General features: G+C 42.0%; 1 protein-coding gene across 12 annotated transcripts in view; it reads right to left on the reverse strand.

The window, feature by feature from the left end:
- tenm2a (teneurin transmembrane protein 2a) overlaps positions 1–15,399 on the reverse strand; it is a 274,108-nt gene that overhangs the window by 58,761 nt on the left and 199,948 nt on the right. For all 12 annotated transcript variants that reach the window (XM_086023698.1, XM_086023697.1, XM_086023696.1 and 9 more), the window contains one exon: positions 10,767–10,998. In XM_086023698.1, coding sequence (XP_085879824.1) covers positions 10,767–10,998 — 232 coding nt within the window. The remainder of the gene's footprint in view (positions 1–10,766; positions 10,999–15,399) is intronic.

The raw sequence follows: 15,399 nt of genomic DNA on the forward strand, positions 1-15,399 counted from the left end.
AAATCGGAATTTTGACTTTAACCCGAATATTGACTGCATGTAAACGTGGTCACTATGGTGCTGGCGCCAAAATGGCGTAGGAGGCTCAGGCGTCGTAAAGTCGAAACGTCGTAGGTCGCGTACGTCGTGATTTGAGGACTTCTTGTATAATAGAACTTGAACAAAGCAATGTTGTGGGAACTCAAGCAAGCTGGCTTTTTTTTTTTAATTCCCTGAAAAGTTGTCACTTTGACAGTGTGAGGATTCCGCCCAACAGTGACGATATATTCGATATATACAGTATAAGGAGTACAAGTACAAATAATTAGATTTCAAAGATTACTTTGGTAAAAGGTAATGAAAAGGCCTCAAAGACGATGCAGAAAACTCAATATTTCCATGAGCTGGGTCCGCCCACTAGCCGTTTGACCCAGTGCGTGCGTGACGTCACTGGCGCAGCCGCTCCGTCTTCAGACTCTGAAAATGGCAATGACATGCTGTCGGTAAGTATTGGTCGCTCGTTTTTACTGTTCAATTAAAAGAGAAATGATATAAAATGAATCAGAAGAATGACCACGACAAGCACATTTGACAGCAGGCAAGTCAGAGACGTGGCTCGATGATGTCATGCCCGCTTTCTTGTCAAGTGTCATGCTAAATCAAGGAAATACTCGGTTAATATGTATCAAGTCGAGAAACCGTTCACCGTGACATGGATATTTTATTTTTCAATACAACATATTAAAATGTGTACACTTTAAGCGTCCCCTTGTTCTGCTCATACTTGTCGACCATGTATAAAGCAATACTCCGCACATGCTGCACGTTAGGAATTTTGTTGTCTGTAGTATCAACCATCTCATCTCATGTCATCTTCCAAACCGCTTATCCTATACAGGGTCGCGGGGAGTTGCTGGAGCCTATCCCAGCCGTCAACGGGCGAAGGCAGACTACACCCCGAACTGGTCGCCAGCCAGTCGCAGGGCACACATAGACACTGTCACTGAGCGGGAATCGATCCCACGCTGCCCGCACACAACTCAGGCGTGTGTACCACTACACTATCAGGGACTTTGTAGTATCAACCATATTGCTAAAATTGTCAAAGCATTTTTTAGGAATACTTTATTGTGATCTACTTGTCCACAATGCTGGATGTGTGTATGCATTTCAAATATGTGTCAGTGTTCCCGTTTTTCCCTCCTCGGTTTTACTTGTTTAATTCAGACTAGGCAAGAAGGATCAATCGTAATCCACCACTGTTACTGGATTTGATGACTGCTATTTAAAATATGCTTAGCTCCACTCTACTGTGAAATCCCCTGTATCCCTTTGATGTTTTTAATAACTGCTGTTTCATAACAGCATGTCTACTCATCTAAGAAGAGTCAGTGAAAACAGGTGATGTGCTCTGAGCATGACGATATTGTGCAAAAACAGCATTCCGCTCGCTATCAATTATTCATTCAGCCTCTACTGTCTCTCGCCCTCTCATCATCGCATGCCACTGATTGCTGGATTGGCATCCTGCGGGATTCTTTTTTCCCCTTCCAAGGTCCCCTTTTTACCTGTCAAGTGAGTTTACTTGACAACAGGGGAAAACAGAGCGGAGACCAGAGCAGAGAAAACTCGTCAGATGGAAGCTGAAAGAAGGCGCACACAAAAAAAAACAACATGCGGTTCTTCTCTAAAAACAACTGCCTCTCAGTGACAAAGCCATCGATATTAATATGCATGCATGAGCTTACACAAACCCAAATGTAAGCGCCCCTGTGTGGCCATGCACACGCGTACCAAGGTCAACCAGCATGTGCCTTTGCTTCAACTCATTTTCACCACCCGTGATACTGCTGGCAGTGATTAAACACAACGCAGCTGATATGTAGAACAACAGGCAAATGACTCGCATTCCATGTGAGACAATGCACGGTATATGTGCATTTCAGTCGTTCTTTAGCATTACTGCGTGCGGAGGGGCCGCTGTGAGCTTGGTGTGAGATGAAAATATGTCTACAAGCCATACTAATTACTACTAGGGATGGGAAGTGTCTAATGCACTCTGGGGAGGTAATTGACATTGATTTATGTTGCAGAGCACCACAAAGGGTTTCTATCATAGCAGGCAGCTGGCAATCACAGCTCTGTATCATTAAGCTTGGTTATTTCTTTGTGTGTGCGCGTGTGTGCTTGGCCGCGTGTGAGAACTGTGGAATTGTCCTCGGTGGTCCAGCATGGAAACGTCACACATAATTAGAGAGTGCTGACAGAGAACCCTCCGCTACACCCTTTTCCTCCCGCATGGCCAGAAGCCGCAAGTAACGACTGCTACCCCGCTGTCATCTAACGCCTGCAGACGCTCCCGCACACACAAGGAGCAGGCACGCACTAAGTCACACACTAACATACATTTACATGCAGGGACTCCTGCCCACGCACAAACAATCACAACTGATGTGGGTTTTCTTTTGTGAGATTGCCCCGCATGTGCTTGAAAACACTTAATTTGCATGGCAAAAATGAGAAGTATGGAGGATGGACAGGGGGCTGAAGATTAGAAGAACGGATGATGTATTTTCACTCCACTGAGAGAAAAGAGGACCTGAACAATTAACCACAGAACAGAGAGCGTGCCGGCTAATTAGCAGGAAGTCAAAGCAAGCATTTCCCTTGAGCCGAGACATTTTTGCAAACATGCACAAGTGTCATAATTTCTTCAGTTCACAACAAACATGTGGTTGCTCTGGATAGTACTGTAGATCGTCATCAGAGGACGACTAATGGGAAGTCAACTCTGGATGAAGCCAGATCTGAGCGTTAGAGAAAGGGCTGAAGGATATCGCCCTGAGAATTGTTTCCAACCACAATTGTGGGAATTGTTACAAAGCAGAAGGACATATGGATGAACAACAATGGCCATTCGTTTGATGCATGTTCTTCTGAATGGGGACATGATTATTTTTGAAAGATCAAATGCATCAAAGTTACCTCATATGGTGTTCTGGTAACCTGCATATTTTGATTACAAGTGCTACAATATTATAACAATGTTGACTAGGCAGAGCTAGAAACGGTGTTATTTTCAACTCAACTCATAGTAACAACACAAAATCAAATTGGTAATGTTGGCGTAGCATACCACCGCTTGTATTGTCATGAAAATAAAAGACAGGGTCATGTTTCAGGGAACAGCGGAAGGGGGGGGGGGGGGGAAACGGCTAGCTGAGCACAGACATGGGGGGCGGAGCTGTGAGTGTCTGCTGTAAGGTACTTGTGAAATAACAGTGGGAAAAGTGTGGGTGTTAAACTCTCTCACTGGGAAAAGTGTGAGGGTTGAAACACCTTGCCCACCTGACTCCACCCCAACATCAAAGCTATTATTATTTTTTTGTTCCGTTATTTTGGTCGCTTTGAGCAAATCATTCTGATTAGCTAGAATTACATCACGTGACACCTGTTGCTTCCATATGCACTCATTGAATGAATGTTTTTTTTACAGGTTTATAATATATTCGGTGCTTCATCAAAGTCCTTATGGTTCGAACAAATGCTCCCAAATGATTCATCCCGCCATTCCTTAAGGTAGCATGTAGCATCTGTCCCACCTTAATGCATTTGATGGTAACCTTGCAGCTCTGCTACTCCATCCTCCTAAATTGAGATGCTGCATCCATCACATTGATTATATCTCTCTATTTGAGTTGTGGCCCATGGAGGAGTGAGCAGGGGTACGCCTTGAGAATATGGACTGAAAACCCAGCTCAGTTTCTTACGGTAGGGACAAACCGGAAATCTGGTGTTTTGTCACAAAACTGCAGCACAAATCTGAATCTGCACTTACTTGCAAAGCAATATCTTTGCACTCTTGCTCACAAACATACACAATGTCACACTAACTCCATAATCTTATCTCACACCAGTAAGAGAATGCATGTTCTAGCACCTACCCGGTCTTCTTTTTATCTTCTCTCTCACACTCCCCAAACAATCTCCTTCTCTCGCCGCATTTCTTTATTTGTCTCCCAATCTATATCTCTCTCCCACCTGGACTGAAAACTACACCTTCCCATTTTCTTGGACCTCTTATATTCCCCGGTTATATTTCCATGCTACATCACTTCTCCCCCCCCCCTAGTGTGTTTTCATCTCTGTCTTCCACTGCCAGTCATCCAGACCCTGGGGTGCTCTGAGGCGATCAATCTTCATCCTCTCAGTGCTGTCACACTATAGGGTCAAGCCAAAAGATACACGCATGCATACGATTGCAACGACGGGTGGATGACAAATGCCAAAATTTACATACATTTCCAGGGAGGAAAGTTTGCATTCAGGGATGCGCAGATACAGATGAACACACAGGTTTCATCCATCCATCCATCCATCCATCCATCCATCCATCACCTATACTGCTTTATCCTCACGAGGGTCGCAGGGGTGCTGGAGCCTATCCCAGCTGTCTTTGGGCAGCAGGCGGGGTACACCCTGAACTGGTTGCTAGCCAATCGCAGGGCACACAGAGACAAACAAACATTTGCACTCACAATCACACCAACAGCCAATTTTAGAGGGTCCAGTTAACCTAGCTTGCATGTTTTTGGAATGTGGGAGGAAACCGGAGTACCCAGAGAAAACCTGTGCAGGCACGGGGAGAACATGCAAACTCCACACAGGAAGGCCGGGGCCGGATTCGAACCCACGACATCTTCACAGTGAGGCGGACATGCTAACCATTCGCCCATCGTTACCTCAGAGTTTCTTTTTATAATGAAATACATTCCACCGATGTAGACATGGTGGAGCTTTGTCTTGGTTCTCAACCAGTGATTGGCCATTGCCATGCCCTGATAGGCACTCTTGCAAATGGACAACTAGACCGAGCACTGCAAAGGGGACAGTAGCTCTCTATGTTTACATCACATTAATATAACTAGTAATCTCAGTGAAAGCAGTAATCATGACACAATTCCAGCAACGTGTTACCAAGGTTTTCACAAAAGTGTATTCTGTCTCCATGCTGGCAATACCCAATTTTATAAATCTCCATTCAAAGACCCATTACAAGAGCTGACCAAAAATGTGCCTTTTGTTTTATTACTGCGGTTATAAATGGTGGGTCGAAGTGCACTACATCTGCAAGTGGAGATCTTGCAGTTCCTTCTAAATATGTTTTGCGTGTGTCAATTTACTGCATTTCAATGCCATGTAGACCGCTCGCTGAGGCGAGCCACTTCCATTGGATGGCAAACAAGTCGGCTATGTTCCCTCCCACATCGGCGCAAGCATGCCCTTCAATCTGTGCCAGTCTAGGTAAACACCAAAAGAAAGGAAACTCCAACCATGTGCACAATTAGACTGCGATTTGCGCTGTCTAGCGCTGGGCACGAAAACAGGGCCCATTGCATTTCAAACAACAAAATACCGGATTAAATTTTTGAAATGTACCCTTTGTTTTGTCTTGTATTTATGACAGTAACAAAGACTGCAAATAACTACTGTGACTGCAAATGCCCCCCGCTGAAAGCCATCGCTCCACCGGCTTTCCACATGTACACATGCATCAGTACAGAGTGAGCATAAAGCTGCGATCAGTGAAGCTGAATTAAACATAGCCAGGCCTCATTAATTTTGCAAAGGGCCAGCACGCTGGGGAACACATCCAAAACCATCAGTGCTGGAAGCCCCTGTGCCCAGCAGGAGAAACACAACTACAGCTTACGGAGTAAATGCTCAAAAACGTGCAAATGCAAGTGAGCATATATGTAGCGTCACTCTCACCACATGACTCATGACTCACTGCAACGCCCTGCAGGAAGGCTCCGCCCCATAAGTGCTCTTGAGCACAGGGAACAAAACAGTCGTTGGACTGAGTGAATGGTTTCGCTCCTCCTTCTCTGCAGGTAGCACGCCAACAAAGGGCAGTGAGCTTGAAAGAGTTATTCCTGAAGATGAAGAGGACAAGTACATTGGAGTGGAAGGTTTTCGTGAATCACATACAAATGGAAATGTTTTTAGCAAATGGTCACCTTTTCTTTTGCTTCACTCCATTGAAAAGAATTTGATTATTCATTAAGTGTTGTGTGCATAGACCTACGTGCAGCTCAGAGCGGCATACTCTATATGTCACTGTTTCCTCTTAATATGAACACTTTTTCTTTTACTAGTTTACTAATTGTGACATTTGACAAGGTGGTGAAAAATAAGTAAATGGCACGTTCCTGGACCTCCCACAGTCCACCTTAACCTAGCTGTAGATCGTTTGAAAATAAATAAATAAATAAACAAACCGTGGTTTGTAACATTGTTTCTTTGTTTATTTATTATTATTTCACATTTTTTGTGTACTTAAGCAGAAAGACAAACAAATCAGGTGTTCATGTCTCATGGATACATGCAAATGTACCAAATGGGACATTCACCAAACAAAAAAATATTTCAGTCTGTGTAGATGTGACCGCCACTCTGTACAACTACTGTATATCCGATGACTTATTCAGCACAATTACAATCAGTGTTGGAAAGTAGCGATACAAGCAGCGCTGTTGCTTGTTTAACTAGATTTCTCATTTTTGGAGCACGGACGGCGCCAAGTATCAAACCTGTTTGATAACTTCGGTGCTCAGGCACCATCGGTGCTAGGTGTTCGGGGGGGATCAAGAGCCAACTGCACATGACTATTATCCACGGCATATGCGCTCTTCATACAGCAAATATGGTGGCGTACTGTCAGTACATTTTGGAGGCTCTCCAGGAGGACAAATTAGTCAATCTTTGGCAAGATTACACCTGCCTTTACAATGTCAAGTTCCCAGAATATAAGGACAAGCATAAACGGGACAAACAGTATCTCTTCGGCTTCGAGATCACTTGAATCAGACTCAGGGGTCGCCATCTTGAATGGTCACATGATCCCAAACATGTGAACAAGGCAACTTTAAGCGGCTATGCCAATGGCGCCTTGTGTGCAGAGAACAGCGCCATCGACTCCTGGGAGCCGTCTGCATTTGCAGCCGATGGCGCAACGCCAATGGCATCTCGTGTGCGCCAGGCTCAAGAGGCCAGTGTTTGTGCTTATCGTTTTTAATTGCTATTTTTTGGTATATTCTTATTTTAGTTTCTTACTAAATTATTTTCTCATTGTTCTTTCAAGTAAGTTGAGTTTTCAGGGATTCAAGGAATTTTCCCTTGCTCACAATTAAACGATACAAAGTTTTTTTTAGCATAGCACACGCATTCCGTCTAAGTGACGGACCGGTCCGTCTATCTGTCACTGACGGATGCCCGTTTTGCTGACGGTTGACGAATGACAGGAAAAATGTCAAAATAGACAGATAAAGTATAGACGGAAACCCCCTTATTTAGTCCATCATTCGTCTGGAGTCCGTCATTAATTTATTTTTCGCGGCGAGGCTTTGATGGCCGCGGCAAGCACAGGGAGGATAATAGTGAGTTGTTGTTGCTTGGGGGAGAGATTTGAGTGAGGGGGCAGGCTGTGAACAGGATTCCAAAGCGCAGTGAGTCACTATTTCTGTTCAAACATCATCCGAGTGCGAGTGAAAGTTTAGTCGGACTCGCCGATGGACGGCCGTTTAAAATTAGAGGCGGACCGGCCTAATGACTGGGGCCCCCTGGAAAAAAAGGCAAATGACGTACGGCGGAAGGATACCCACTAGGGGTGTAACGGGACGCTAAATCACTTTTCGGTTCGGTTCGTTTTTTTGGAAACTTCAGTTCTGTATATTTTTGGTACAAAAAAACAGATTTAAAAAAAATATATTTTTATTTTGAAAATATGTCAAGTAAACTACTTTTTTTTCGAAAAAAAATAAATAAAAGTGAACTATTCGGGTGATATTCTAAGATATTACACCAGAGTAAAAAATACACTAAAAATAAAGGTCTCTTAATTTTGACACTGAAATCTTTAAACACTCAGCAGCAACAGCCTATGACAAGTATTCAAGTTAAAGCCAAGTTGTTATTACAGAACATGTATACACTTTTTGTGATAAAAAAAAAATACATACAATAACAGTTACAATTATTGCTAACTATATTAAAACTATTTTTATAATGAAAACATTTTAAAAAGTCTTTATGAAATTGTATACACTTTTTAGGCATTGAAGTCTTTGTTCAACAGCATATCGTAACGAATTGGGTTATCTGTGTTGTGGTCGGATTTGTGTGTTGCTGAGTTGTGATGTTTCCGAGGTTCATGAATGCATCGTACGGCAAGCGAGTGGAGCAGCGGAGAAAGAAGAGTGCGAGCAGTTGTACTTGGATTAATACAAATAAATTAAAAAAAAAAAAAAAAAAAATTAAACTACGTCTGACGGCGTGTTCCTCGAAGACGCTACAATATGATAAATCTCACTATTTGAGTTTGACCTTTTTGCTCCCTCGTGTAAGAGACATTCACAGTCGGATGATGCCGTGTATGTTAGACGTGCTACCTGCTTCCCATCTCATGTGGCAATGTCGACACACAACTTTCGGACTAAACCACGTACCTTTCCCCATCTGCGATTTTAACAGGACAGCCGGAATGTTCCCAAACAGGAGACCGCAGTGTATGGGGGGACCTTCGAGCTCTGGCTCTTTTCTGGCTCTCTCTTTTGTGTCGCTACACTCCTCTCCCGCATGCAACTGTCAGTGGACCAAACCGAACGCAAGTGGACCGAACCGAACATGCCATACCGAAACGTATTAATACACCCACGTGTACCGTTACACCCCTAATAGTCACGCTGCTGAGGGATGATGAATAACGGACGGTCGGACGCTCAATTTTTAGTAAAATGACCAGCTCTGGCACGCACATTTCCACATGACATGACATGGAATAGGGCGGCCCATTGGTCCACTGGTTAGCATGTCCGCCTCATTTTCAGAGGTCACGGGTTCGATTCCGGCTGTTCTCCCCGTGCCTGCATCGGTTTTCTCTGGTTGCCTCTCACATTCCAAAAACATGCATGGTAGGTTAGCTGAACACTGTAATTTGCCCCTAGGTGTGATTGTGAGTGTGTATGTTTGTTTGTGTCTGTGTGCCCTGCGATTGGCTAGCAACCAATTCAGGGTGTCCCCCGCCTACTGCCCGATGACAGCGGGGATAGGTTCCAGCACGCCCGCGACCCTTGTGAGGATAAAGCAGTGTATAGATAATGGATGGATGGATGACACGGAATACAATACCCGAGGTCCCAGCTTAGCCTGGGTAAGCTCAAGACGTGTGAAAATAACACAAGATAAAATAAATATGTTAAAGAGATAAGGGTAATGCGTCAATGTGTGCAAAGATGCAAGGCATCGAAGGTGTGGATGTAGCAGAAAGAAAATTAAAGAGGCTCGAATTTCACATTATATTTACAAGGCCATCTTGTACTTGACAAGAATACAGTGTTCAAGAATCAAGTGTTCAACATGCAGGGATGAATGGGCATGAAACTATGATGATAGGTTGGAGTAGTTGACTTTTAATGGTTGAATAAATACCAAGTTTTGAAATCAATGATTAATGGTTTTATCAATTGTGATTTCAATCTCAATCAAAATAATTGTGACTATTACTTTTTCCCATAATCATACAGCCCTAATGTATGTATGTATGTATTTTTTGGTAAATACTCTTGTTTTAACATTAACTTCAAACAATTTGTCTTGAAAGTAATTGCTGTTCAAAAGTCTTATGTTCGATTCTAATAAATAATACAGCATAGCTTCAAAGATCCGTCATCATGAAAGTACATGACAGTCTTTGTATCACTGTTGTTACAACATACTGTAGCTACAATTGACATAAGTACCATATCATATGTGATAATAGTGTAGAGAAACACAAACAAAATAAACTTTATGTTTAATTGATGTTTAAGTAATATGTTTGCCTAATTTGAATTATAGTAAAGTTATACATTTCCATCGAATACTGCACACCAGCTGTATGACTTTCGAGGAGCTCCATCAGCCTGAGTATGAGCGTATAAGCTACTAATTTTGGTTAGCTGATGACTGTGTAATTTTTCCCCTTGCAGTGTTCTGTCAATGATCCAAAGCAGTGATTCTCAAGCTGTGGTACGAGTACAACACAAGCTCCCTCTAATGGTATGTGACGGGATCACTGAATTCAATATTCAAACTGCGTAACATGTTGCGGTGGCTTCCACTATTGGAAATCCAGTACAATGTTATTTGTTAAGTATAGTTTAGTTTGTATTCAACTTACAAGTACCATATATTTGCATTTAATAATTTAAAAATGTTTTTCTTTGCATGTTTATTTAGGTCAAGTTCTTATTCAACATTTAAGTGGAAGACTTTTTGAAATCATTCATCATTTAAGCATTTGCTTTTATTTAGGAACAGTGGTAATGGTCAAACTGTAAATGTTTCAGTAGCTTACAATCATGTTGAAGAATACATTTTTAGGAATAAAACCTAGGTCGCGTTTTTGACAAACAAGTAATACTGTGTTATAATAATGGCCACGACGGTGGCACTTGGAGAGCAAACTTTTTTTTGAGGTGGTACCTGGTGTCAAATGTTTTAGAACCATTGATTTAAAACATTGTGAGCCAGTACTACTTCCCCCACAGCTCTCATTATTTCTCTTAACATTTCTTTCTAACACCATCACCCTGTGCTGACAGCAATGCTGTTTAGCAGCATGTCTCTGGCCTTTCATTCCTCACTATTGATTAGTGGGCTGCACTTACTGTCAGCGGCTGTGGAAATCATCATCAGGTACAAACACATTGGCTGTAAAAATAGGAGCAAAGACAAAAGTCTCTGACCTGGTTTCCAGTGGAACATTGCTGTTGAGTACCCAGCTGTCTTGGAGCTGCACAGACTCGGGAGTGGTGGGTCCGTCTCCGGTGCCTGACGCTGGGGCGTGAATGGGGTTGCGGCCACCTCTCAGGGTGTTTCTGTTTAGGCTGTTTGCAGACTGGTGCGACAAGGTGTGATGGTTGTGTGGAGGGGGCAGCGGAGGCCGTAGTTTGGACTGGGTGTGGTGATTGGCCACCCCTGGAGGAAGACAAGTCAAGCACGTTAAAAAATAAATAAATGAGGGAACGAAAAGCCTATACAGGCAAGTCAAACTCTGCAAGACACCATTAGCTCTTAATGTTGAGCAATCATGTTGGGGAAGGAGGTGTCACATTTTAAATGGTGAGAATTCATTAATACGGATTTTCCAGCAACACAGACATGAACGTAATCATTATTGCACTCTCATCTTTTTATATATTTTATCCAATGCTTTTAACCTCAGAGTAGAGATAAGGTGTGTGTGTGTGTGTATGTGTGTGGTCGGTGGGGGGGTGTGGGTGTGTGTGTGTGGGAGGCGCAGTTGTGTGAGCAATATTACTGCACTCAGCATAGAATGCTCCCTCCATCACCCTTGTTCTTAGACTTGGGCGAAACATGTCAGCTAGAATCTAATAGCGGCCCTTCCAGCACTGAGCTAATGGACTGTTGAGTGAGAGAGCTGGAAAAACAAACCCAGATGACCCAGACAAGAAGAGCCATTCACACATCCCATTTCTGTCTGAGGCTTTGTGTAGCCATTCACACACCCCATATCTGTCTGTGTGTGCATTATAACCAAGAGCCTGTGTGCATATGTGTAGTTAAGCAAAGAAATCAATAAAGCTCATACTGTTCAATGAGGGCAAGTTCCACAAAGATGCAGCGCATCTTTTGCATTTGCATTCCTTTTTGTGCACACACGCGCACACACAGATGCGCATTCACACATGAGACACAAGCGAAATAATATCAGCAGTCAAAATGCACTCACTTCGCAGCAACCAATTTCTCATCGGGATAGTCATGACGGGATTATTGCATCAATTGGTATACATTTGACTTTGGAATTTCCACACGCATTGTTTTGCTCTTACGATTGAACACAACTAATTGGAGAACACATTATAATGACTCTGTATGCATGTTACCTTCCTAGTAGACATCAAAAGACGAGACACGGTTCATACAGTAGCTGCTCTTTGAGGTGGCGTCAAAGAAATCTTTGAAACACAGTCACATATGGTCCTCCTTTATTGATCATATCTTGAATTTGATGAGGAAACAGAAGACAAAAGAAAAGTATCGGCTGCTTTTCCTTCTTTGACATTTTTAATGAATTACTCTTCCTGGATGAGCATTCAGATTAGAGACAAGGCGGTGAGCTTTGTTGTAATTCCAGATGCTTGGAAGGTGACCTGCTTCCACCACCACAGGGATGCAGGTGCCACCCACATGCTGCAGAGGAACAGATGCTCGTGAAAGGAGACAAAAAGAGAAGAAGACACCAGGAAGATGGAGGAGGTCGGACCTATTCCTAACAACTGAGACATAAAACAGCTGTTCGCATATGCAGAGATGCTCTCGGGAGAAAAGACACGTATTCGCTGTTACGTACTGTGCATTCACTTATGCAAACATAGCCACACTTGAGCACCTGAAAGACAATTTGCATCATATATGCAAAGAGTGTAAATTGCTATTAAAGTAGGCAGACGTCTCTTGTCCTCTGCTTGTCCTACTTTGTCTTATATCTTTTGCATTGCTTTCCTTGCTGTAGGTGTCCTTTACTGACGTTTTTAAAAAGCACCCAGAGATGAAGCTTGTTTGCTAAAAACCTTTTATGAGTAAATGTTGTGACTTTGCCTCTTCGCAAAAGCTCTGTAAATGTGATATACGGTGGTACCTCTACTTACGAACGTCTCGTCATACGAAATGTTCAAGTTAGGAGACGCCTCAACAGGAAAATATTGCGAAAGCCATTTCAGGATACGAAAGGCAAAAATACAGTACAGTATGGGCTGCAAATCGGAGCGCCAGGGTTTACTGAACGCAACATACTCATAGCTGCTCTACCATTGGCTATTATCTCGCATCTCCCTGGCATCCCATTGGCTAAGAGGGACCTCTACCGTATGTGTCTGTGTGTGTAGATAGACAGGTAGATAGATCTAACATAGATATGTCTATGCAGCATCCTCGTCATTCGCCACTCGGACCATGAGGTGTTACGATAGTTTTCCGTGAATCACAGTGCAGTATTCGCTATGGACCCAAAAAAAGTAATGGAGAAACGAGGAAAAGAAAAAAAAAGAAGAAAAGAGTTGTTTTGTCCATACAAACAAAGCAAGAGATAATAGAAAAGTATGAAAAAGGGATGCGTTTGGTTAGTCTCGCCAAAGAGTATGACCGTGATGTATCGACAATCGCCACTTTATTAAAACAAAAGGAAGCCATAAAAGCTATAACTCCGTCCAAAGGCCTCACTATAATTTCGAAGAGGAGGCCGGCAGTGAACGATGATATGGAGAGGTTGTTACTCGAGTGGATAAAGGAGAAAGAGTTGGCTGGTGACAATGACCGAGGACATACTTTGCGAAAAAACAACAGTCATTTTTAATGACCTTGTGAAGGAAGATGCAGGCGAGGGAATGTCGGCGAAAGAACACCGGGAGTTTAAGGCATCGCGTGGGTGGTTCTAAAAGTTCAAAAGGAGGACTGTAATTCCATGAAGTTTCGGAATTTGTTGAAAAGAATCACCCAGAAAAAGTGTTCACCAGTCGGGCGATCGCTGACTATGACGATGTTTGCCTTGGACATATTCGAAGGATTGTAAAAAGCCGACAAAAGCAAACGTTCTTAGATCAGTTCTTAATAAAATGCCAGGCAAAAAACACTTCTGAGCGAGAACATGAACCAAAGAGGGCAAAAATGATGAGGACAACAATTAAAAGGTAACCAACAATCATTTTTATTCTTTACTTTATTCTTTGTTTTTTACATTATGCACAACTCTCATTTATCGAGCAATTGTAACATGTATTTGTTACATGTTTTGATGCATTTTTATGCTTTATAAAACATTTATGTCTCAATATTGGGGGGCTTGGAACGGATTAGGGCATTTACATGGAAAACGCGTCTCTACTTACGAAATTTTCTACTTAAGAAATTTCTTCCAGAACCAATTAATTTCCTAAGTAGAGGCACCACTGTAGTACCTTCTGCACCCTATGCACAAACATGTATTTCATGTGTAGGCATAGACAAGAAGCCCTTGTCACAAAAATGAGAATAATGTATTCGCCTGCTTACACACTGGCTTGCTTATTTAAATGTGCATATACCAAGACGCGCTGTTTTCTATTAAAATTCCTGCTATAAATATTGAGCATATTTTTTGGAATCCAAATAGTATATTTACATAAATATTGTAGCAGCACAGTGGAACACTGTTTAGCACATCGTCTTCATAGTGGAGAGGTCTCAGGATCAAATCTTTTGCACGTTCTCCTGAGCTTGCTTGGGTTTTCACCTGGTGTGCTAACTTCTTCCTATATTTTTTTTCTAGATGTGCCCTGCGATTGGCGAGCGACCAGTCCATGGTGTTCCCCAACTGGAATTTGCACCATCTGATCCATGGCCATAATGAAAACAAGCAGTGGAGAAAAATAGACAGATGGATGAATATTGTGTGGCGCATCTAGTTTGGAGGGGGCCTGTGTTTAACAGCGCACCTGTTTTGTTGCAGGTCAAACTGACCCATTTGGTTACAATTTTTTTCAGAATGAAAATTCACACAAAATGATGAGTAACACACACTTGGGTGTTTCTCACACAGGCTAATTTATACACGTGCTGCGTCAAATTGACCCAAGTACATGGATGTTCATACATAACAAGAGCGTTACGTTTAAATGACATTCAAAACACATTCCGATTTTAAGATGAAACAGAGCAATGCTACTTTTATGACTGACAACATACAGTATGTATGGTTTTTAAATTGAAAATCTGTTACCCAACCAGAGTCTTGTCCTTATACAACCTTAGTAAAAATCACAGCGGTATTAAAAACAAGATTTTTAAAATACAGTATGGACTACCAACTACTATAGGGCCCAACCAATATGTATTTTTTTTTAGGCTTATACAGATTCAGACATAATATGAAATAACTTGTTTTTGGGAGCCTCAACGGGTGCTACTATAAAGATATGAGTTACAGTTTACTATCTGTATTACACATTATACATACATTTGACAGATTTCCTGATACTTATTCTTTAGTATTGGTTATAACTTTACAATAGAGATAAATATCCAAAAATCAGCAGATTTTTTTTGCCGGGTTTTTGTGAGAGGATGTTTGAATGTCATTATCTTTGTGTTATGTTCTAAAGTGTTAATGTGTAAAAAAGAAAACAATTGTCAACAATTGACAGATTTTTTTTGCCAATTTAAAAGAGCCGATTAAATTGGCCAACCCATCAATCACTCGGTCAAGATGGACTAACTTATCATGAAAAAGACTCACAATACAAATAAAAAAGGAACAACGTCCACCAGATTATTTCTTTATTAATCTTATCATGGAAATAAGGCATTTTTATTGAGGAG

This window comes from Filicampus tigris, chromosome 2 (genome assembly GCF_054856515.1).
Source record: "Filicampus tigris isolate MCC_2025a chromosome 2, RoL_Ftig_1.0, whole genome shotgun sequence".
Taxonomy (NCBI): Eukaryota; Metazoa; Chordata; class Actinopteri; order Syngnathiformes; family Syngnathidae; genus Filicampus; species Filicampus tigris.